The following is a 23,849-nucleotide window of genomic DNA, read 5'->3' on the forward strand; positions in this document are numbered from 1 at the left end:
CTACTTACTTTTGAAAACAACAGACTGACAGGATGCGTTGGGCACCAGATAAAATTTTGAAGCTAATTCAATGGGCGTCGTCACTTCAGAGTTCTTCATAACTTTTCCCCTTGTTTTCATACGCTAGAATTTTGGAAAGTTAAATGTTGCTGTGATAGATATTAAACAAATCTCGTGCTTCACAGTAAATAGTAAGAAAATCCAGTATTTAAGGGACCGCATATTTAAACATTCCTCTTTTGACAAGGAAATGTCCTTATTGACTCATCATGACAATTTTTTAACTAAACAAAATAAAACCAAAAACCAATGCTAGAAATCTGATACAAAAGCAGAAACTCCACATATCTGGCAGCATTTGGGAAGAGAAAGCAGACTTAACATGTAACTCATTTACTTCTAAAGTATAATTTTGGTTCTCAAATTTCTTGATTATATATTGCAGATTCTTTTTAAAAAAAAAAAGCTGCTAGAACTGTTAATATCAAACTTTGAGTAGACAAAACATAACTAAACATCCTCAATGATGGGTCTGTCTGACCTTTGCAAGGTCATACCAGGCAGCTGTCCTAGCTTTTGACTTAATTCAACTGAAGAAAGAATAAAGAAGAGAAATTTTAACCAGATGCTTTTCTGAGGTACTGGTCTATCTATGATTAGAGAATAATGGGGTTCAGATAATTAAATTGAAAAATGGCTTTAATGGCTTCATTCTCCATGGAGATGTTTACTCCCAGTTCTGTGGTGTTGTGTATGGAATCTCCTCCCATTGTCTCAGTGTTTGGAAGCAGAAGGTTGACTTCCAACTGAGGGAAGTACCTCCACCCTTGGTGTCTCTGTTTTTTGCTTTCTTTTCTTCTTACACTGAATTGTTGGCATTCTGCCTCTTTCCTCATTTTGCATTGAAACTATACTCTCATTCTTTAAAAATTTTGGCTAATGTTTAGCTGGTTATGGTACATTTAATTACAGCAGCACACTCTGCATGAATTTAAAAGACACTAGCTCACCTTTCACCATCGTGTGGATTTCTCCCAGGAAGTACATTCTACACCTCCCCCCCCCCCCCCCCCCCCCCCCAACCGACAACATCATGTTTTTAATTTTCCAAATCCAAAATTTATTTTCCTTTCACTAGATATATTCCATTTAAATACACCCAAGATGAGTCATTCCCAAATCCTATAGATGGACAGGGGGGTGGGGGGGGAAACTGTGGTTTTAAGAGCTGCAGCTTTTTTAAGGATTTTTTTTTTCAGTGTTGGAACTGGCTTCCTTAAATTCTGGGACCAGCAATTACAGTTTTATAAGCTGCTGCATTGTTTTGGAACTTGGTGGGGTGTGGGTAAAAATATCAAAACAATGGTACTTTAAAAAAGAAGAGGAGGGACAAAGGCAGTGAGCACGAGAGCAGTGATTCAAACAGAGAAAGAAACCTACACAGCTGTCTGACCGAGCAGTAACCTGCACAGCTGCTGCTTTTGCTGTCTGGTTTGAAGTATCTCTTGATATCGGAGTTTGTTCTAAGAAAAATAAACAAACAGCGAAATTCACAGCTGACCTTGAAGAAACCTCTGTGTGGGAGCTCACAGCAGGGCAGCAGCTAAGTGGCTGTGCATGTATGGAAAGAACTGCGGGAGGAAGTGGTGGAGGCTGGTACAACCACAACATGGGTATATGAATAGGAAGGGTTTAGAGGGATTCTATGCTGTATATCTCTATGACTGTATTTGATTCTCTCAATATTGTCATTATTTTTCATTTTAAGTTAAGCACCCTACTGATATCCATTCTATCATACTCCGGAGTTTTGCAAAAACAAACCTTACTGTCCAGTCTTAAAAACAAACTAATATGTTTAAAACAGAAATCGAGCATTACTCTGTAGTTTCAACTATTAACAAATTCTGTTTTTTTTGCTTCAAAAAAAAGCCCAGTTTTCTCAAAAGTAACTTCCTTCTTTTAAAATTATCCCAAGTTCAAAAATGGCATCAATAGACTTGAGGGTTTCTTTTGTGTATACCCTCAGTAGTGTTGTTGGTCGGACAGTTTTCATTAGTGGCCAATTAATTTCTTCTTCCCGTACAGTCTGTCACAGTTTTTGATGCAAATTAAAACCATCCAGACTACTTATGTTACCTTTTTGTTTAAAATTCAAAAAAATGTAAATTTTTGTCCCCATGAAGTTCAATTGAACTTGTATCAGCTAATTTTTTTTGAATCCAAGTTTCAGAAACCATGTTATGTCCAAATGATTTTAAAAGGTGATTTTTATATCGAAGCTCCTGTTCTTAAACACTTTGGCCCCAGAAGTCTTGCTGTGACATTACTGCGTTCTTGAAACCTATTAAAAACACAAAAAGCAAAATCACTGTGGCTCTGGAAGAAACCCAGTGGGTTGATCATATCTAGACATTTTTAAGTTTAGAAATCCAGAATTTAGTCTTGTCTAAAATCTCCCAATTTGCCAGATGGGTGGTGTGTGATAAGGTTTAAAACCTGTCAGCAGAAAGTTAGCGCTGCTGTTCTGAGAAAGGGTGGGGCCCAGGTCACAACATGATGTCATGTTAGACTGTCATATGCTCTGTTTAAAAAAAAAACTCAATCTTCTAAACAATACTGGGAAAGTGTTTAATTGGGGGAGGGGGAATTACAATGCTATTAGGCAAGAACTACAGAGCACCAATTGGGATCAGATGTTCTCAGGGAAATGCACAACAGAAATATGGAGGTTGTTTAGGGAGCAGTTGCTACAGATATTGGATAGGTTTGTCTCATTGAGGCGAGGAAAGGATGGTAAGGTGAAGGAACCTTGGATGACGAGACATGTGGAACACCTAGTCAAGAGGAAGAATGAAGCTTACTTAAAGTTGAGGAGACAAGGATCGGACAGGGCTCTAGAGGTCTACAAGGTAGCCAGGAAGGAACTGCAGAATGGACTGAGGAGAGCTAGAAGGGGGTATGAGAAACCCTTGGTGGGTAGGTTCAAGGAAAACCCCAAGGCTTTCTACACTTATATGAGGAACAAGAGGATGGCCAGAGTGAGGGTCGGGCCAATCAGGGATAGTGGAAGGAACTTGTGTACAGAGTCAGAGGACGTAGGGGCAGTCCTTAATTAATACTTTGCTTCAGTATTCACCAGTGAGAGGGACCTTGACGTTTGTAAGGACAGCATGAAACGGGCAAATATGCTGGAACAGGTTGATGTTAGGAAGGAGGATGTGCTAGAAACTTTCAAAAACATGAGGATTGATAAGTCCCCTGGGCCAAATGAGATATACCTAAGGTTACAACAGGAAGCGAGGGAAGAGATTGCCAAAGGGGCAGCAATGATCTTTGCATCCACTGTCCACTGGAATAGTACCAGAAGGTTGGAGGGTGGCGAATGTTATTCCCTTGTTCAAGAAAGGGAATAGGGATAATCCTGGAAATTACAGACTAAGTCTGTCTTATTTCTTTAGTGGGCAAATTATTGGAGAGGATTCTGAGAGATAGTATTTATGATTATTTGGAAAAGCACAATTTGATTAGAAATAGTTAGCATGGCTGTGAGGGGCAGGTCATGCCACACAAGCTTTATTGAATTCTTTGAGGATGTGACAAAACACATTGATGAAGGTACAGCAGTGGATGTGGTGTATATGGATTTTGGAAAGGCATTTGATAAGGTTCCACATGGTAGGCCCATTCAAAGTAAGGAGGCATGGGATTCAGGGAAATTTGACTGTCTGGATACAAAACTGGCTGTCCAATAGAAGACAGAGGGTGGTAGTAGATGGAAAGTATTCAGCCTGGAGCTCGGTGACCAGTGGTGTTCTGCAGCGATCTGTTCTGGGACCTCTGCTCTTCGTGATCTTTGTAAATGACTTGGATGAGGAAGTGGAAGGGTGGGTTAGTAAGTTTGCCGATGAAACAAAAGTTGGTGGAGTTGTGGACAGTGTGGAGGGCTGTTGTAGATTGCAACGGGACATTGACAGGATGCAGAGCTGAGCAAAGAAGTGGCAGATGGAATTCAATCCAGAAAAGTGTGAAGTGATTCATTTTGGAAGGTCGAATTTGAATGCAGAATACAGGGTTAAGGGCAGGATTCCTGGCAGTGTGGAGGAACTGAGGGATCTTGGTGTCCACGTCCATAGATCCTTCAAAGTTGCTACCCAAGTTGATAGGGTTGTAAAGAAGGTGTATGGTGTGTTGGCTTTCATTGGCAGGGGAATTGAGTTTAAGGGCCGTGAGATTATGCTGCAGCTCTATAAAACTCTTGTTAGACCACACTTGGAATATTGTGTTCAGTTCTGGTCACCTCATTACAGGAAAGATGTGGAAGCTTTAGAGAGGGTGCAGAGCAGATTTACCAGGATGCTGCCTGGACTGGAGGGCAGGTCTTATGAGGAAAGGTTGAGGGAGCTAGGGTCTTTTTTTTATTGGAGTGAAGAAGGATGAGAGGTGAGTTGATAGAGGTTTACAAGATGATGAGAGGCATAGATAGAATGGATAGTCAGACGCTTTTTCCCAGGGCGGAAATGACTATTACGAGGGGGTGTAATTTTAAGGTGATTGGAGGAAGGTATAGGGGAGATGTCAGAGGTAGGTTCTTCACACAGAGAGTGGTGGGCGTGTGGAATGCGCTGCCGGCAGTGGTAGTGGAGTCCGGCAGTGGTAGTGGAGTCAGATAGTTAGAGACTTTTAAGCAACTCTTGGATAGGCACATGGAGGATAGTAAAATGTAAGGTATGCAGGGTAGATTGATCTTAGTAGGATAATAGGTCGGCACAACATCGTGGGCCGAAGGGCCTGCACTGTGCTGTACTGTTCTACGTTCTATTTCAACTACATTTTGAAATTTCTATTATCTGAAACAAAACCTTTTTGAACTTGAGACCACCTTCAAAAACACAGCAATTAATAGGAGAGCTAGCAGGAACTGCAGATGCTGGAGAACCTGAGATAACAAGATGTAGAGCTGGATGAACACAGCAGGCCAAGCAGCATCAGAGGAGCAGGAAGGCTGACGTTTTGGGCCTACACCCTTCTTCAGAAAAAGTAGGGTCTAGGCCTGAAACATCAGCCTTCCTGCTCCTCTGATGCAAATAGGAGGAGCATGGTTTAAGCAATTTGCGCTTTATGAATCTGGAGGGTTGTAAGGAGTTGTGCTCAGGATTTATCCAAGATACCAGCGCTAAATCTAAGATCTGTATTTTTTTTTCTTGGAAACCTGATACTTGGAAATTAATTGGTCAATGACTCGCACTTAAATCCTTGGGCCAAGGCTGTTTAACCATCTGCAACCTCCTTCACTAAACACCCACTGCACCAGGCCTCTCGGAAGCTTTCCTACCTTGAGCTCCTACATTGGGGAAACTTTGGATGGTGTTTTAAGGGAGCTACTAAACAATTGTGATTCAGTGCATCTATTTTACTGTTGAATGGCTGGTTTATTGTTCAGGCAGAATGTGCATTGTAGTCATAATTAAATTGGCATGAAAAATATGATTGGGATAAAAATAAATACTGCAGAAGATGGAAATCTGAAATAAGAACAGAAAATGATGGTGAAAATCAGCAGCTGTGGGGTGAGAGAGTCCATGTTTGTGAAATAAATCCTGAGAGGCTGGTACCTCATCACCAGGTCACGCTTTGTTTTTTAGTACTTGGCACTGGCTTCCTTGGAGTCAGGTCTGAGTAGAACAGAACCTCTGACACTCCTGTATATATGTCAGCCAGGGCTCCCTGTTCTCTGGCCAGTATATCTGTCTCAGATTTGCTGCAGTGCTCCAGCGAAGCTCAGCGTAAGCTGGAAGAACAGCACCTCATTTTCTGTTTGGAGACCCTGCAGCCTTCTGGATTCCAATATCAATTTAATAACTTTAGGGCTTGAACTCTCCTAGCCCCCACCCCCACACACCAGGCCTTGTATCACAGTCTGCTATTACACACAACCCATTGTTAGCCACTAACAGTCTCCATTAACAGCTAGTCCCCGTCCTGGCCACATTGTTATCTATGCATTTGATGTCCAACTGTTCATCTGTATCTTCGGGTTCCATCCCCACCAATCGTTTACTTCTGAACGCGCGCACTCCCCGCGCCCCCGCATTAAAACCGACATTTTCCTGGCTATCATTCTGAGGAAGGGTCACCGGGCCCAAAACGTTAACTCCGATTTCTCTTCCCAGATGCTGCCAGACCTGCTGAGCTTTTCCAGCAATTTCTGTTTTTGTTTCTCCCTGATTGGACCAGGTTAACAGCCCCAATCGGGAAATCGTATTCTAAGTTCCACTTGGCTGACCTCGTTACAGTCACTAAAGGCTCTTCTTCAGAACCAGTTCTCCACCGTTGACAGATGTCAGCTGAAGCTATAAGCACTGCAGTTGACAGACTGCCCATTAGGGAGGAGAAAGCTGTTGGGGCACCTGTCAGTTTAGTATCTGGTAAGTCTTGCTGTAGGTTTGTCCATGTAACATCAAATGAAGACAAGATCAGACTGTGTGGTATTCTTGGAAGTTCATTTAGTCTGCTGACAATTGACTTGCTTTCAGTTATGATCCTGGAGAAATGTGGAAAACCATACTTCTTCAATTCAGTCATGTCTCCAAGCAGATGTTATCAGGAAAAGAGTCAACATACTGCAAAAAAGGCACAGAAAAAGTTCCCTAACCAATGCAATCTAACAAAAATGGTTTAAATACTGGTTAGCTTCCCTGTGAACTGCTTGATTTATTTGCAGAGTTAGAAAATCTTGTATTGAAGTTTATTAGGGGTTGGTAATTTACTATTTAATATTATGCTAATGGATTAAATTAGTTGACTTGTTGGTGGTTGAAGTAATAGTCAGATATAAAGTTGCACCAAATGCAGTAATTATGTGAAGGTGTCATATGAAATTGCTGAAGCCTAGTTTTAGAAGTTAGTAAATGACAAAATATAGACACAGGATTCCGCAATAACGTAATAGATGTATTCCTGTGAAACGACACGTTATAGAAATAATGGGGCCTATGGGAAAAGGGTGGGGTTAGGGGCACACCAACAAAAATCACTGACTCAAAAATCACTCAAGCGTAACACAAAGTCTAGCACGGTTTGAACAAACGTTTCACTGACGTGATAATGAAATAACAGTAAAGTTATCACCTTATCTTGAAAAAATGTCAAGATGACTTGATGGGGCAGGAGGTTCTGAGGTTGCTCTGTTTTTAATGCAAGGGCTGAGGGTTGTCGTCGTCATCATCATCATCACCACCTTCAAGTGCAGTTTTGTTTGCAGTGTGAGGGCGAAAAATAGTTAATCCAGAAGTGGATGGCTGTGGTTCAGTGTCTTCTGACAGTTTCTTGGGGGTTGGCTCATTAAGCTCAAAACACTTTACAACATCTGGCTTCTCTTCGTGATTTAGCGTTTTACGTACACCACTCTCAATTTTATCACCAGGTCACTTTTAGTGATCATTCTTGCCACTTTTGTCCCCTCATTTTATGGGGAGCACGGTAGAATTGTACAGTACCTCTCACCGCATGAGGATCCTTGATGGCAGCGCAGGTAGTCCTTCGGCACATGCTCAGAACAAGCCCGCGAACCAATCAAGTGATGTTGACGTTGAAATTGCGTTATAGCCAACTCACAGTTTCCGTTTACAAATACTGTTCCCCTATACGTCAATCGCATTATAGCCAATTCATGTTGCCAGAACATGTGTTATAAGAGAAACCCTTGTACAGCTTTATTAAAATGTTTCTGTTTGAAGTTTCTTCTTAGTGTCAAATCAATGAATTCCTGATATGTAATGTATACATGCTTCATTTTGAGTTCCTTCAACTAATTTGTTTGGTTGCAGACTACTTCATGCCTTTGCTTACTATTTGTAGGTGAGGAAGACCAGCCAGGCAGCATTGCTGGTGGTGTTAGAACAAGAAATAATCGAAAGATATGATGTTGAAACTAAAGTATGTCCTGTTCTCTTGGATCTAACTGCACCTGAAAGCAATGATGATCTGAAAACAGAAGCTGTAGCAGTAAGTGAAATGCACATTTTCTTCCAATTAAATTTAGCCATGCTAGTTACTCATGCAAAGGTTTGGTAATATTCCACAGAATATGGGTATATTGCATTCAGGCTAAAAGATGGAAACTGTTTTTATGTACAATGTATACCTGAAAATGTGTTTAAATGTAGGGAATGTTTACATTGTGGAATTGTCTTAATTCAAAAAAGGGTTAGGTAGTGTTAGAGATACAAAAGCATGTGTTGTTATAGTTTACTGAAATTGATAGGATCCTCAACATTGTCGAATAGATGGATTAAGCTGAAAATAAGCAAATGTGCACTTAACAACAGTACTTCAGCTGCAAGTCAAAGTTTTTTTGTTTTGAGAATTTGAACACGTCAGTAGTTGAGCTCAGTTATTAGATCGTGATCAATTTCTAAACTATCTATACCAGTACCCACTTTATAAAACTGCCTTCTAAACCCTTCCAGTGAAACAAATCTGCATGTCTTAAGTATCATCGGCTTTTATATTCTGTTCTTACAACCACTAATATGTACCTTCCTTTACTTGGTTCTCATTTCCTAACTTTTTAGTTAGTCTTGTTTAGGCATAGGCTTATCCTTAATTATAGTTCAAATTCCCCTGTGTAATGAATGGAAGAGGAAGCTTTTCTGCATATCCTGTTAAAAGCTGAATCCTTCCTCCTTCATTGATTCTCGTAGAATCCCTACAGTGTGGAAAGAGGTCATTCGGCTCGTCAAGTCCGTGCTGGCCCCCTGGAGAGCATCCCATCCAGACCTATTCTCCACCCTATCCCCGTAACCGCGCAATTACCATGGTTAATCCACCTAACCTACACATGTCTAGACACAATGGGGCAATTTAGCGTGGCCAGTCCACCAAACCTGCACATGTTTGGACTGTGGGAGAAAACCCACGCAGACATGGAGAATGTGTAAAGTCCACACAGACAGTAACCCAAGGCTGGAATCAAACTTGGATCCCTGGTGCTATGAGGCAGCAGTGCTAACCACTGTGCCGCCATGCCACCCCCAAAAACATTCAACTCTTTTTGTTCACGGTGTTTAGAAGGTTAGATTGGTTACATGCTTCCCAACTTTAGATTAAAATTTAAGAATTGTATTTTCCCACACTTTTAGTAATTTCAGTATTGTTGGCTTTCTGTTGAGTTAAGCGTCAAATTTATATGCCATTTTGTGTAAATCTATTTCTGGAAGAGATGATGCAGTTGCAGATGTTCAAATCTGCTGAAGTTGCTATCAGCTAATTAAGATTTATTGTTGAAGCTGGCCATTGCTTTATGGTCACTTTCTTAATACTACTACTTTTGAGGGAAGACCATGAAAGAGTGGGCAATTTTAAGAGGCTCAGAGCAGCAATATCGTTCCTTTGGTTTTTAAGGTATTTTTGTAGAATTTTTCCTCTTTCCTTTTTTTTTAAAAGCAGTTTTCAGGTGTCCCTTTTCAGAGCTGCTGCTGTACTGTTAAACACCAAGTACCACATTCTGTGGAAACTAAACATTGCTACTTCTAATCTGCCTCCCAGCCCCGTTGATGTCATAAGCCCAATTTAAAAGGCTAACAAGGCACCATCTATTTGAATTTCCATTGTCAATTTCAAGGCCCAGCACTAAAATTATGAGCTCTCCAGTCCCTGGCTGAGCCATTCCTGCAGTGTTGAGCTACGCTTTTTTTTGGTTTGAATTATCACCTCATACCTGGCAGAAGTCAATCTCTGTGCCGAAACAGGTGACCAAGTCATTTAAGCTATTTATGAATTGGAAATTATAAAGAAGATGCACATGGTTTACAGATTTTTCTAAGTTTTCCAAAGAATTGCAGAATTCAAATGGTTAAATTGACTAAGTTAAGATATACTTCCTATCAAAAGGATAGGCGGTGGGCAGAAGGGTGGGGTTGCCTTATTAGTAAGAAATGAAATTAAATCAATAATAAAAAACAAAGTAAGGTCAGATGGTGTAGAATCTGTGTGGGTAGAATTGAGGAACCGCAAAGGTTAAAAGAAAAAACCGTAGTTGGAGTTATGTACAGGGCTCCAAACAACAGTCAGGAGCTGGGGCGCAAAATACACCAGGAGATAGAAAAGATGTGTAAGAAAGGCAAAGTTACAGTGATCATGGGGGATTTCAATATGCAGATGGACTGGGAAAATCAGGTTGGTAGTGGATTGCAAGAAAAGGAATTTGTGGAATATCTATGAGATGGCTTTTTGGAGCACCTTGTGGTGAACTTCACTAGGGAACAGGCAATACTGGATTTAGTGTCGTGCAAAGAGGCAGACTTGATGAGGGAGTTTAAGGTGAAGGAACCCTGCAGAGGCGGTCATCATAATACGATTGAATTTACTGTGCAATTTGAGAGGGAGAAGATAGAATCAGAGGTAATGGTATTACAGCTGAATAAAGACAACTACAGAGGCATGAGGGAGGATGGTCATCAAGGGGAGGTCATGCCTGACAAATCTGTTAGAATTCTTTGAGGAAGTGGAGAGCAGGTTAGACCAAGGAGAACCAATGGATGTTATCTACCTGGACTTCAAGAAGGCCTTTGACAAGGTTCCGCACGGGAGGCTGCTGAATAAGATAAGGGCCCCTGGTGTTAAAGGCAAGGTGCTAGTGTGGATAGAAGATTGGCTCTCTGGCAGAAGGTAGAGGGTGGAGATAAAAGGGTCTTTCTCGGGATGGCAGACTGTGACCAGTGGTGTTCCACAAGGGTCAGTGTTGGGACCACAACTTTTCACTTTATACATTAACGATCTAGATGAAGGAACTGAGGGCCTTGTGGTTAACATTGCAGATGATACAAAGATAGGTAGAGGGACAGGTAGAATTGAGGATGTGGGGAGGCTGCAGAAGAATTTGGACAGGTTAGGAGAGAGGGCAAAGAAGTGGCAGATGCAGTGCAACGTGGGAAAATGTGAGGTCATACACTTTGGTAAGAAGAATAGAGGCATGGACTATTTTCTAAATGGGGAGGAAATGCAGAGAGGCTTGGGCGTTCTAGTCCAGGATTCTCTCAAGGTAAACTTGCAGGTTGAGTCGGTAGTTACGAAGGCAAATGCAATGCTGGCATTTATTTTGAGAGCACTTGAATATAAAAGCAGGGATGTACTTCTGACACCCTATAAGGCTCTGGTCAAGCCACTTTTGGAGTATTGTGCTGCGTTTTGGGCCCCATATCTCAGGAACGATGTACTGTCCCTGGAGTAGGTTCAGAGGAGGTTCGTGAGAATGGTCCCAGGAACTAGAATTTTAACATATGAGAAATGTTTGACGACTCTGGGTCTATAGTCAGTGGAATTTAGAAGGATGAGGGGGTATCTAATTGAACTTAGAGAAAAGTGATTGGCCTGGACAGAGTGGATGTTGGGAAGATATTTCCATTGGTAGGAGAGACTAGGACCCGAGGACACAGCCTTAGAGTAAAGGGAAGACCTTTTAGAACAGAGATAAGGAGAAACTTCTTGAGCCAGAGAATGGTGAATCGATGGAACTCACTGCCTCAGAAGGCTGAGGAGGCCAGGTCATTCTGTATATTTAAGACAGATAGATAGGTCCTTGATTGTCAAGGGGATCAAAGGTTACGGGTTGAGAAACATAGCAGGGCAGACTCAATGGGCTGAATGGCCTAATTTCTACTCCTCTGTCGTACGGTCTTATGGATATGTAGAAAGAAATAAGTAGAACAGAGGAACTCTAGGGTACATGTATAAGATGTAGAGTAGGACTCAGCTGGAGCCTGTCTGCTCCGTCCACTTCTTTTGTGTTTTTTTTCATTTTGGGTTTTTTGTTTCCTTGTTTGAGCCTCAAGTGAAGGCAGTGCATTCTTCCAGCCTAGTGAGCCTTGAGATGAAGCCCAGCATCATCTGCGGGCTAGGTGCTGGCACGGACTGAGTTGGAAGCACTGTTATTCTAAATGTTTATTTTTTTTCCCCTGAATTATATCTGTGATTTTGTACATAAGAATATACTTGAGTATCTTTGTACCTAAGATGGCGCTGTAAGTGGCAACTTGTAAACTTTTCACTGTATCGTCTGAGTACATGTGACAATAAAGCTAATTCTAATATTTCTTTTTCTAAAGCAGATACACAATGTATTATTCTTTAACAAACATCCAGGTGTCTGAAATAGCCAAACTGTTGTTTCTGCATTGATCTCTTTAAAGAAAAAGATGAGTAGCTTCCTACTTGAATAGTAGATAAAGGCAAACTGTACCAGCATCAAGGTTTTATCAGCTGATCCACTTAATGATCTTTCTTGAGTTTGTTGTTCCTGGATAAGAAGCAGTGGCACTAAGATTAGTCCTTGCTCTTCATTAACGAGAAGAATAATCAGCCAGGTTTTCAATTAAAGTGAAACTTAGGGAAACTAGATGGAAATTGAGTTGAGCTTGCTGTAATGCCTTCCATGGGAGAAGAGACTGCCCCCTCAGTACATAGGTGGAGCATGAAGAATGGGTACCACTTGGAAGAAATTCCAGGGAACTGCCTGCACCCAACAAAACATACCTGGCATTATTAACTTTGAGAGTAAAAGCCTTTCTTGGACATGGCAACCCATATGTGACACCGAATATCTGGTGCCATGAATTTTTTATATATTGACGATAACTTGTTTAGTATTTGGAAAGCTTATGCTTGGTCATTTTGTGTGGAGGATGCAAGTATTTAATGACAAAAAGGATGAGATAGTCATAGTGATATATAGCACAGAAACGGACCCTTTTGTCCAACTTGTTCATGCCAACCAGATATCCTAAATAAATCTAGTCCTGTTTACCAGCACTTGGCCCATATCCCTCTAAACCCTTCCTATTCATATACCCATGCAGATGCCTTTTAAATGTTGTCATTGTACCAGCCTCCACCACTTCCTCTGGTAGCTCATTCCATCCACGCACCACCCTCTGCATAAAAATGTTTCCCCTTTTAAATCTTTCCCCACCAACCTTAAACCTATGCCTTCTAGTTTTGGGCTCTCCCACCCCAGGGAAAAGACCTTGGCTATTTACGCTATCCCCTTCATCATTTATAAATGTCTGTACGGTCACCCTTCAACCTCTGATGTGCCAGGGAAAATTGCCCCAGTCTATTCAGCCTTTCCCTATAGCTCAAACCCTCCAGCCCTGGCAACATCCTTGGTAAATCGTTTTTGAGCTCTTTCAAGCTTCACAACATGCTTCCTACACCAGGGAAACCAGAATTACAGATAACAAGGTGTAGAGCTGGATGAACACAGCAGGCCAAACAGCATCAGAGGAGCAGGAAAGCTGACGTTTTGGGTCTAGACATCTTCAGAAATGGGGAGGGGGAGGGGAAGGGGATTCTGAAATAAATAGGGAGAAAGGGGGAGGCGGTTAGAAGACGGATAAAGGAGAACGTAGGTGGAGAGGAGACACCGGTCAAGGAGGCTGGGTTGGAGCCAGTAAAGGTGAGTGTAGGTGGGGAGTTAAGGAGAGGATAGGTCGGTCCAGGGAGGACGGACAGGTCAAGGGGGCGGGATGAGGCTAGTAGGTAGGAGGTGGGGGTGGAGCTTGAGGTGGCAGGAGGGGATAGCTGGGAGGACAGGTTAGGGAGGCAGGTACGAGCTGGTTATGGGATGCGTTTGGGGGAAGGGACATTTTGAAGCTTGTGAAGTCCTCATTGATACCATTGGGCTGCAAGGTTCCCAAGCGGAATATGAAATGCTGTTCCTGCAACCTTCGGGTGGCATCATTGTGGCACTGCAGGAGGCCCAGGATGGACATGTCGTCCAAGGAGTGGGAGTTGAAATGGTTCGCGACTGGGAGGTGCCCTACATGCAGTATTCCAAAAGGGGCCTAACCAATGTCCTGTACAGCTGCAACATGACCTCCGCACTTCTGTACTCAATGCATTGACCAATAAAGGCAAGCATACCAAATGCCGCCTTCACTACCCTGCCTACCTGTGACTCCACTTTCAAGGAACTATGAATCTGCACTCCAAGGTTTCTTTGTTCAGCAGCATTCCCCAGGACCTTACCATTAAGTGTATAAGTCCTGCCCTGATTTGCCTTTCCAAAATGCAGCACCTCACATTTATCTAAATTAAACTCCATCTGCCACTCCTCGGTCCATTGGCCATCTGATCGATATCCCATCATACTCTGAGGTAACTTCCTTCTCTGTCCACTACACATCCAATTTTGATGTCATCTGAAAACTTGCCGACCATACCTCTTGTGTTCACATTCAAATCATTTATATAAATGATGAAAAGCAGTGGACCCAACACTGATCCTTGTGGCACACTGCTGATCACAGACCTCTAGTCTGAAAAACAACCTTCCACCACCATCCTTTGTCTTCTACCTTTGAGCCAGTTCTGTATCCAAATGGCTCGTTATCCCTGTATTCTGTGTGATCTAACCTTGCTAACTGGTCTATCGTGAGGAACCTTGTCACATGCCTTACTGAAGTCCATGTAGGTCACATGCACCACTCTGCCCTCATCAATCCTCTTTGTTACTTCTTGAAAAAACTCAATCAAGTTTGTGAGACATGATTTCCCATGCACAAAGCCATGTTGACTATCCCTAATCAGTCCTTGCCTTTCCAAATACATGTAAATAGTGTTCCTCAGGATTCCCTCCAACAACTTGCCCACCGTCAAAGTCAGGTTCACCGGTCTATAGTTCCCTGGCTTTTCCTTACCACCTTTGTTAAATAGTGGCACCAGTTAACCAACCTCCAGTCTTCCGGCACCTCACTTGTGGCTATCAATGATACAAGTATCTCAGCAAGGGGTCCAGCAATCACTTCCCACAGCATCCTAAGTTAACTAGCTAACTAACTAACAAACCAATTAATAGGACTTTATAGGTCACAGTGTAAAGTTTGTGGGGAAGAGAGAATGGGGCAAAGTGCTCAGAGAACCTAATAGTCTATGGCCTTAAGTAGGTTGTGAAAAGTATGAGTTGTTATTGCAGCGATTGCATGTGTACCCAGAAGGAACATAATTTCTGAAAAAGAAATTTGTGAAACAGAAATTAAGAAAAACTTGCCGGAGTAGGCGATGCTGGTTTTAATTTTACTGGTTTGCTTTTGCCTTGATTGTAGATAATGTGTAAAATGGCTCCCATGGTCGGAAAGGCAATCACCGAAAAATATATACTGCACCGGTTCTGTGAGATGTGCTGTGACTGCCGGATGTTCCACGTTCGTAAGGTTAGTTTACATAATTAGCATGTTGATTGCTCCACCCACCCCCTTTATTTTTCATTTTAATTTATAATAAACTTGAATTTCTTATTTCAGGTGTGTGCTGCCAATATTGGAGATATATCTAGTGTTGTTGGTCGTGAGGCCACTGAAAGGTTGCTGGTAGGTATGGATACAATAGTCATTAGCATTCAATAACAAATATTGTTGTATTTGACTCTTGAGGACTGCAAAGAAAAGAAAAATACTTGTTCAACAGTTGTAGTTAACCATTTTTGTTGCCGTGACAAGTTCTAAATAAGAATCGTGATTAATTAAGTATTTCTCACTGCGTAAGTACTGAACAGTAATTGATCTTTTCTCATGAATAATTAGGTCAGAATGTGGTTGACGGCAAAAGTGAATGGGTGTGCATTTAATAACCTGTGTTTTTTTGGAATTGGAATCTAATCGCATTCACTGCAACTATTGATTTTGTACAGCAACCAAGTATTCAAATTAATTTATGAAATCACATCAAGACCCAAGGTTGTCACACCCATAATGCGTGCATGACTCGTGTCTGTTGATACTTATTCTTGCATAACTGTTAAGGATTTCTTTGTTAGCTAGCAATAAACCAATATTTCTCAACAAATAAAACTGAGCAGGTCTTGTTTTTTTTTTCCTATTATTTGTCTCCTGTTTCCTTCTTTTTCTCTTCTTCCATGGAATTCCTGAGGTAAAGTTGGACAGGTGCCAGCAGCTTTAGGATAATGCACCAAGAGCCATTCCTAATGTATGAACCTTGACAGCAGGGCATTTGACCACGCTGCATGATCGGATAGGGAACTAAATCTGATCCTTGCCCGGCATATTTACTTTCTGGGGATGGTCGCTAGATCGAAATATGTGTAGGGAACCGTTCCACCACTGCCACCAACACCACCCCCGCCTCCCAGCATGGAGATACTGACATCAATTATAATACTGTCGCTGAGATCTGGAAAGATGGGACAGACCAGGATTTAAGCAATCACTTGAATGTATCGAGATCAGTAACATAGCAGGCAATGTATTTCTTCAACGAAGTGTTAGTAGAACTTCCTGCTGTTTTGAGAAATGAGTCTCAATGTAATGTTGAATTTTGACAACAATTGAAATGTGATTTTTAACTACTTTCCATTTACTACTTGAATTAGATGTTTTAGTTTTCATTTCTGTTCTAGTTACAAAGGATTCCATAATTAAAATAGATGTAGGAACAACCTACCTCAAACACTGCATTGAAATTAATTTCAAATCTTGACAGTTTTGAGCATCCCGACTTTTGTTATCTTTGCCATTTTATAAAGCACCATGGGGCTTTTCCATTGCAAATGCCAGAATCAGTTCATGAAATTCTACTGACCACTTGAGAATAAAATTCAAAATATATTGAGTTTATCTTGAATTCATAACTCGCATGTTTGTGTGTATTTTTACAAAGGCCCAATGATTCTGTTGTAACACAATATCACCAGTGGTAGTCTTTGAATATCACTTTTTTGGTCTGAAATAAAGAGACAGCTATAATTGAAGTGGCAATTTCCTTGGATTTTTCTGTGCAGTTACCTAGGTTTTTCCAGCTCTGCTCTGATAATGTATGGGGAGTGCGGAAAGCATGTGCTGAATGCTTTATGGACGTTTCTTGTGCAACGTCTCAAGAAATTCGAAGAACGAAACTATCTTCACTCTTCATTAATCTGATCAGCGACCCTTCACGATGGGTGAGGTGTAATGTTTTTTCTGTTTGTTCTGAAATTCTATTAGTTAAGCAATAAAGTTATAAAGCTTGTATGGCTATCTTAATTTTCTATTGTAAATTGCTTGTACATATGTTTCATGAGCTCCCACCTGTGGCTACCATACTCTGTGTGGGTGGCTCTTATCTGTCGAAGACCTTGTGTGAATTTTTAATTGACAGGAAAAATGTTTATTTTTAACAAGTATCAGATATTTGTTCTTTTGTGAACTGCAATATATGAAGGGCAAAAATTGCATACATTTTATTGACTAGCATAAAACCTCCTGCTCCTAAACCTGAGTCCAAATGTTGCCTATCATGGTATTACTGCTCAATAATCACCTGCATAGTTGAAGCTTAGTTTGAATTCTGTATCTTTGTGCTTTATCACAAAAGTTTGCCTTCCTTCTTGGAATTATCACTGGCTGCTTAGACGTTTACTTTCTGTGGTAATTTGCCCCCTCCTGCTCAATTTCCCTGATTCCCAGCTTTTGAATCGCCGCCTACGCGTAAACAAAGCAAATTTGATCAGCAATATTCTCAGCCTGTGCAATCATTGTATGTAATGTAAGTAAATCAGTTTGTGTCCATGAAGTGTCTCACTTCTTTGGAGTGAAAGAGTGCAAGAAGGTAGCTATCGTCAGATAAGATTGGGCAGCACCTCAATAGCAGGCCAAGAAGATGAAATTTATATGGATAGGAGGAATGGAATAAATGAAGAAATGTCTTTTCAACTGTGTAACATGTGAAGATACATCTTGGGAAACTATCAGTGTGCTTTGCAAATGCATTGGTAATATCAAGGTTTTGGGGTAAAGTATTGTTTTTGAATGATTTATATTTATTGAACTGTATATAGATGTTGGAGAGGGATTTTTAAAGAGGAGTCTGAGTCCCGTGTTAAGTAGCACAAATCAATCTTCATTCAGAACTCCTTTACCATGCGTGTGGGAGAGGCCAGAGGCTGCTCTAAAACTTGCTTTCACTTGAGGCACAGTTGCCCTCATAAACACAGCTCGGATCAGAGGCCAGTGACTGTCTGTCTACCTTTCCTAATAAAGTACAGGATATTTATGCGTACTGTGTTACAATGGTTACATACAACATTGACATCAGTGCTTGCCATATCCCTTCTGACCTATATATCCAACCCTGAGAATACAAGGTCAATGATGAGCAGCTCCAGGGTCCACCTTAGGTTCTCCCATCATCTTATGGTGTTTGCCACACCCTGTCTTTGGGCTCCTAAGATTATTGACCACATTCCAACACTGATTTTTATGTCTCTTCCTCGACATTTGCCAGCTGTATCGTATACTTGCTTATTACTATTGACTTTTCAAATTCAGTTATGCAATTCATATCCCTTGCTGAACTTTGTGCAGAAGATTAAAAGTGATGTTAATTTCTACCAGTTATAATATTTGTGACATCAGCTGTAATATAAAGTTACTTACAAAGTTATACATAGGATTAAGTTTAACTATGATCCTGTGACAAAACTAACAATTTTGGAGCAGCTTCCCTCTTCAACTTGTGAAGTGGCTCTCGACGTCGTAGTGACCCTGTTTCAAAATTGTTTCTGCCCCCCTTTGTTATGTTATTTGTCTCTTCGTACTCACACAAGGTTATCTTGTTTATACCTTTTTTGTTGTTGGAAAAAAAGTTTCTTCAAGGGTGTTTGTCAAAACTAGTCTCTGCATCCAAGGCAAACTGCCTTCAGAAATTTAATTCCCCAATATCTAGTAATGACATCAGTAGACTGGGTTCAATTCCCACGTCGACTGAGATCACCGTCAAGATCCCATGTTCTTGACCCTCAGCTAAACTGCCAGCAGTCATGTTGCTCTAATGAGAGAGCAGCCTTGTGGTACTCTAGGACTGTGGCAACCTGACCTTTTAATCTCATGCCTTCTACTATATCACAGCTTTTGCTTTGTGTTCCCCTCCCCTTTCCATGCCTCCATGTTTGATTAGAAGCTGTTGCATCTCGACTCTTTCAAGTTCTGACAAAAGGTCACTGATCTGAAACATATTTTTTTCCACAATTGATGTCTAACCTGCTGAGTGTTTAATGCATTTTTTGATTTTATTCTTCGTTACCAGGGTTAGTTTACTTTCCATTTTGATTTACTATAGATGGCACTAGTAATGGATTAACATTAAAATGCTCTTTTGCAGGTTCGTCAAGCTGCCTTTCAGTCATTAGGGCCTTTCATCTCAACCTTTGCTAGCTCTTCAGGTGCTGGCCATTACTTCAAAGAGGAAGATGTGCTTTCTTCCAAGAATGTGTTGGAGAGCCAAGGGACAGAAAACAATAATAGGTACAGTCTGTAGCCATTGTATTTTTCTTATTTTAATCATTCTGTTTTATTGATTCTCAAGGTGACTGCTTTCATTATCCATCTCTAGTTTCCCTGTACCACTGAGTGGCTTAATAAACCATATAAGAGGCAATTTTTCATGGGTTTATTTAAGGCAATGGCCAGGATAAGCCAGCAGGTTTGGAGAGTAATTTTACACCAATTCAAATTCAGCAAACTACCATTTGTGTGATTTGAGCTTGTGTTCTCTGGCTTTAGATCAGTCTTTTGGCTTATTAGTCTAATATCTAGTCACTGCACTACCATACTTGAACCATTTCCATGTAGCAGTAAAATAGGTTGATTGTTAGATGTTAATTTTGTTCCTCACCACTTTTCTCTCTGCTTTCAATGACATTTTTACCTTCCTAGCTATGGCCAGGTTCAGGCTGTTTGCAGTTGAACTGTGGCTAGGCTTTTGTTTATTTTTGTTACACAATAAGCAGTAATTGAAAGTATTCTCCGCTAACTGAAGTGCTGTTAATATAATTCCTGAAATGCTTTAAATGGCCTTGTCGTGAGAATCATTTTTAATAGAATCATACCAAAGTATCTTCAAAGTAACATCCACACTGGCCAACAGAACACTCTCTTTGAGACAACAAGGTGCAGGGCTGGATGAACACAGCAGGCCAAGCAGCATCATAGGAGCAGAGAGGCTGACGTTTCGGGCCTAGACCCTTCATCAGAAAAGGGGGAGGGGAAGGGGGTTTTGAAATAAATAGGGAGAGAGTGGGAGGCGGATAGAAGAGGGATAGAGGAGAGGATAGGTGGAGAGGAAACAAACAGGTCGAAGAGGTGGGGATGGAGCCAGTAAAGGTGAGTGTAGGTAGGGAGTTAGGAAGGGCTGGTAATTACCGTCTTTGCTGGACAAAAGAAAAACAAATGGCTAAAATTTTTTGGATCACTTTTTTAAGAAATTTGACCTCTTAATTGTAGTGTGTTGTTCAAAAACCATATAGGATAGAAAGCTGACTTTTTAATAAGTGTATATCAACTTACAATTATTTTATATCTATATTTTATACAGTAAGAGAAACTCGTGGTGCGCCCATTTTCGCTGACTTTGAATTAAATGTTTAAATTCCAGGATTTGATAGAAGACTTAACTCAAACTTTGTCTTTAGGCTAGACATTGCTATCAACCTCTTAGCAGCCAACATGATTGGGTGACTTCATTGTAAATCCATAGGTGTATTTTTCTAAAGGAGAATTTTTGGATTACTTAATTCTCTGTACTGACTTTAAAGTCAAAAATTGTCAAGTTTAATTTTGATTTGATTTTATTACTGTTATGTGTACCAAGATACAGTGCAAAGTGTTGACTTAGGAGCTTTACAGTCAGATCGTACCGTACAAGTCCGTTAGGGTAACAGAACAGAGTGCAGGACACCGTGTTACAGCTGCCTTGTTTATCTTGTTTAAGTTTCTTCTAAGAATTTAAGCTATGAAGTAACACTTATTTGGTCTTGACTATTATTGATAAAAATAATAGTCTATGTTATCTTTCACCTTAGTGCAAAATGTGCAGCAGAACCAACAAAAGGTGCAGATGGAACCATGGATAATCTTGAAACAGAAGAACAAACGCCAGGCTTTAACTGCAGTACTGTGGGATCAGTAAATACAGCTACTGAACTCTCTTCAAAAAATGAGCATAACACTGACAGCAAATGTAGTAGTGATGCCAGTCATTCCCAGGCAATGTCATTGCAGTTGCATTCTGATTCTCATGTATGTACTAAATCTGAATCATCTGAAGGAAGCAGAGTGCTCAATGTAAGTCAGTTACCAAATTCAGACTCTGCAGATCCAAGTCCATCTTCAAAAGAATCTGGGTCCAGTTCAGAAAAGACTGTCATTCCGGAGGACATGTTTAACTCATTCCATTACTGGAGGACTCCTATCCCTACTATAGATCTTGATTTGGAACTAGAGCTGCCACAATGTTCAGATAAGCAAAAAAGTAAAGAATTAATGCAAGAAGAAGCACTAACAGACTGTCCAAGCTTCAGCACAGCTACTAGAAAGGAACTGGAAGAGATGCTGGAAAACTTAGAGCCGCACATAGATGACCCTGATGTAAAAGGTACAATGACATGTTAAATATCAGTTTCAACCCTCTTGTCGTTATCCTTTTGAGCATGTCTCTTTCAATCTTTCACCAACTTAAGTGATCAATGTAAAATCAGTTGAACTTAGGTTCCTCAAAATACAAGTTAGCTGTCTCATTGCAGTTTAAAAAACACAGCTTACATTTCAAGTTTATAATTAATAGAATGGAGATAACTATTGCAAAAATAGCGTACAGTCAGCACAGTTCAGTGTAACTTACCAATACTGAACTGTGTTGCTTTAACATCAGTCAGTTGTGCATGTATTTTCATCAGAAGATTAAATTTTAGGTACTTAATTTTGGTCTGACTTTGTGGCTAATTTGGCACTATTTTCTAGCATACAGTCCTGCTCCCTGACCCTTTGACTTAGAGCATAGTCTCCTCTCCTGGTCCATCCTTTTTGCTGCTGACCCTCTGACCTGTGGCCTCTCCTGCCCTCTAACATATTGGCAATGCTTGCACACACTGTTGCCCTCTCCTGTTAAGGGGAGAAAAGCGATGGGCAGGAGAACCGTGCAAGAGCAAGGATTGGCAAGATGCTGAGTTGGAGTACATGACACTGCATGTCAGAGAGTTACGAGCAATTGGGTGGGTTAGGGAGTTGTAGAAACTATGTTGGAGCGCCTCCTTTTAAGGAGCTGTATCGGAGCATTCACAGCAGGAAGGGTATGTGATAAAGTAATTTAAGTTGCTGCAATTGGAATTTAGCAGTGTTATGTATTTCAACTTGCATAGCAAGTTATTTTAGTTCTTTTTACTGATGAATTTCCTTTAGACCCTAACTGCAGCTTTTACATTCTTTTTAAATGGGAAATTGTGTATTGCTTAAAGCCACTATTGTGAGAAACAGTAAGTGAGGGCTTGCTGCACAGCCCTAGGAAGAACTGATTTGTTTTTGGCAAAGATTTTGTGTAATGAATCTGATAACATTTGTAGATAGGATGAATTAACATTTCTTGTAAGAGTGTCGCAGCTGCTATGGCAGTGTTTATCACAACTGTCAAACCTGAGCAGAATTTTCAAAGCAGTTGTTGGGTATGGACTGACCTGAAGCCTCATTTAGTGAGGCAAAAATTCTTAACATTTACTGCTAGACTTTTATCGTTACAGACGATCAACCAGGCAGGGAGAAACTTCCAGGATGAGCTGCATAATTATAATAACGTTGAGTGACAGAGGCAGTGCTCCACTGAGTGCTCTGTTCACTTCCTTTTCGCAATCGTTAAATGATCTTGCCAACCTTTTTGCATTATGACCTGATGATAGGCGTGCATTATCTTGACAGAAGTGGCAACACTATACTGAAGAGCTGATTAAATTAGAAGTGGATTGAAATTTTTTCTAAATTTTCATCAACATTTGCCACTAAATGATTGACTATACAATTTACCCCTGGGTGCCATGTTACTGGTATTATTAAAAGTTCTGTCGGCTCAGGAGCTGACCGTCTTTGCTGGCTGTACCCTAAATGTGTAATGTTACTGTAGAGTCGAATTCTCCAATCAAATCTCACTGTCACAGCTAGGAAGTTTAAATTCAAATTAATTACTGAAAATTTTAGGCAGCTGGGGAGGAAACTGGTATTAGTAGTGATAACCCCATGAAACATTTGGCTTTCCTGCTCCCCTGACCTGCTGTGCTTTTCCAGCCTCTCTCTTATAGATTCTGGCTTCCAGCATCTGCAGTCCTTATTGTCTCCTCTCTTTTGGTTCACTGAAGTCCTTTGGGGAAACGAATTCTATTCATGTTTACCGAATTTAGCCTTCATGAGTAGGCAGCCTCCTGCTCAAGACCACCCTCCCCTACCATCCAACCAGAGGGTGCTGAATTGTCACTTTTTTGCATTCTGGGAGTGGACTTCACAGTCAGCTTGGGTGTGAAGGGTATCTTGGAAGATCATCCCAGGTGATAAGCTGGAGGAAGAACATCCAAACAAAGTACTGAGTTGTTACTTGTTTGCATTCTGGGAGTTGGTGTGAATGTGGAAGATATTGTGAAAGAACCTGCTGTTTAGGAATGGTTATTTCCAAATGTTACATTACTAGAGCATTCCCATCCCTCCTCTAAACAAAGAAGAGGGAGAGGCAAGGTTCAGAGGAGAGAGAGCATCGTGAGAAGAAGCGAGAGTTCCAGTGGGTAAAGGAGTGCAAACTTAAGCTGTTGTTGGTGAGTAACAGGTAAGTTTTGAGAAGCTGTTATTGGAGCAAAGAGCATCAGAAACTTCAACTTAGTATTCAAGTATTTAACATTGTAACGATAAAGTAACTTAAAGGAGTAAGACATGGCAGGAGAGTTCCAAATTGTAGTTTGCTCCTCTTGCTCGATGTGGGATGCTGGGCACATTTCCAGTGCCCAGGACCTGAACATGTGCAAGAAGTGTCTCCAGCTCCAAAAAGCC

General features: G+C 40.9%; 1 protein-coding gene across 1 annotated transcript in view; it reads left to right on the top strand.

The window, feature by feature from the left end:
• LOC109915231 (protein phosphatase 4, regulatory subunit 1) overlaps nt 1-23,591 on the top strand; it is a gene marked incomplete at its 5' end in the record, with an annotated part of 24,670 nt that extends 1,079 nt beyond the window's left edge. The window contains 7 exons of the mRNA XM_048592622.1: nt 7,861-8,007; nt 15,105-15,212; nt 15,303-15,368; nt 16,796-16,954; nt 19,153-19,295; nt 20,852-21,423; nt 23,497-23,591. Of these exons, the coding sequence (XP_048448579.1) occupies nt 7,861-8,007; nt 15,105-15,212; nt 15,303-15,368; nt 16,796-16,954; nt 19,153-19,295; nt 20,852-21,423; nt 23,497-23,591 (1,290 nt within the window). The remainder of the gene's footprint in view (nt 1-7,860; nt 8,008-15,104; nt 15,213-15,302; nt 15,369-16,795; nt 16,955-19,152; nt 19,296-20,851; nt 21,424-23,496) is intronic.
• Nucleotides 23,592-23,849: the final 258 nt, after the last annotated feature.

This window comes from Rhincodon typus, unplaced genomic scaffold (assembly GCF_021869965.1).
Source record: "Rhincodon typus isolate 14 unplaced genomic scaffold, sRhiTyp1.1 hic_rhity00001562, whole genome shotgun sequence".
Taxonomy (NCBI): domain Eukaryota; kingdom Metazoa; phylum Chordata; class Chondrichthyes; order Orectolobiformes; family Rhincodontidae; genus Rhincodon; species Rhincodon typus.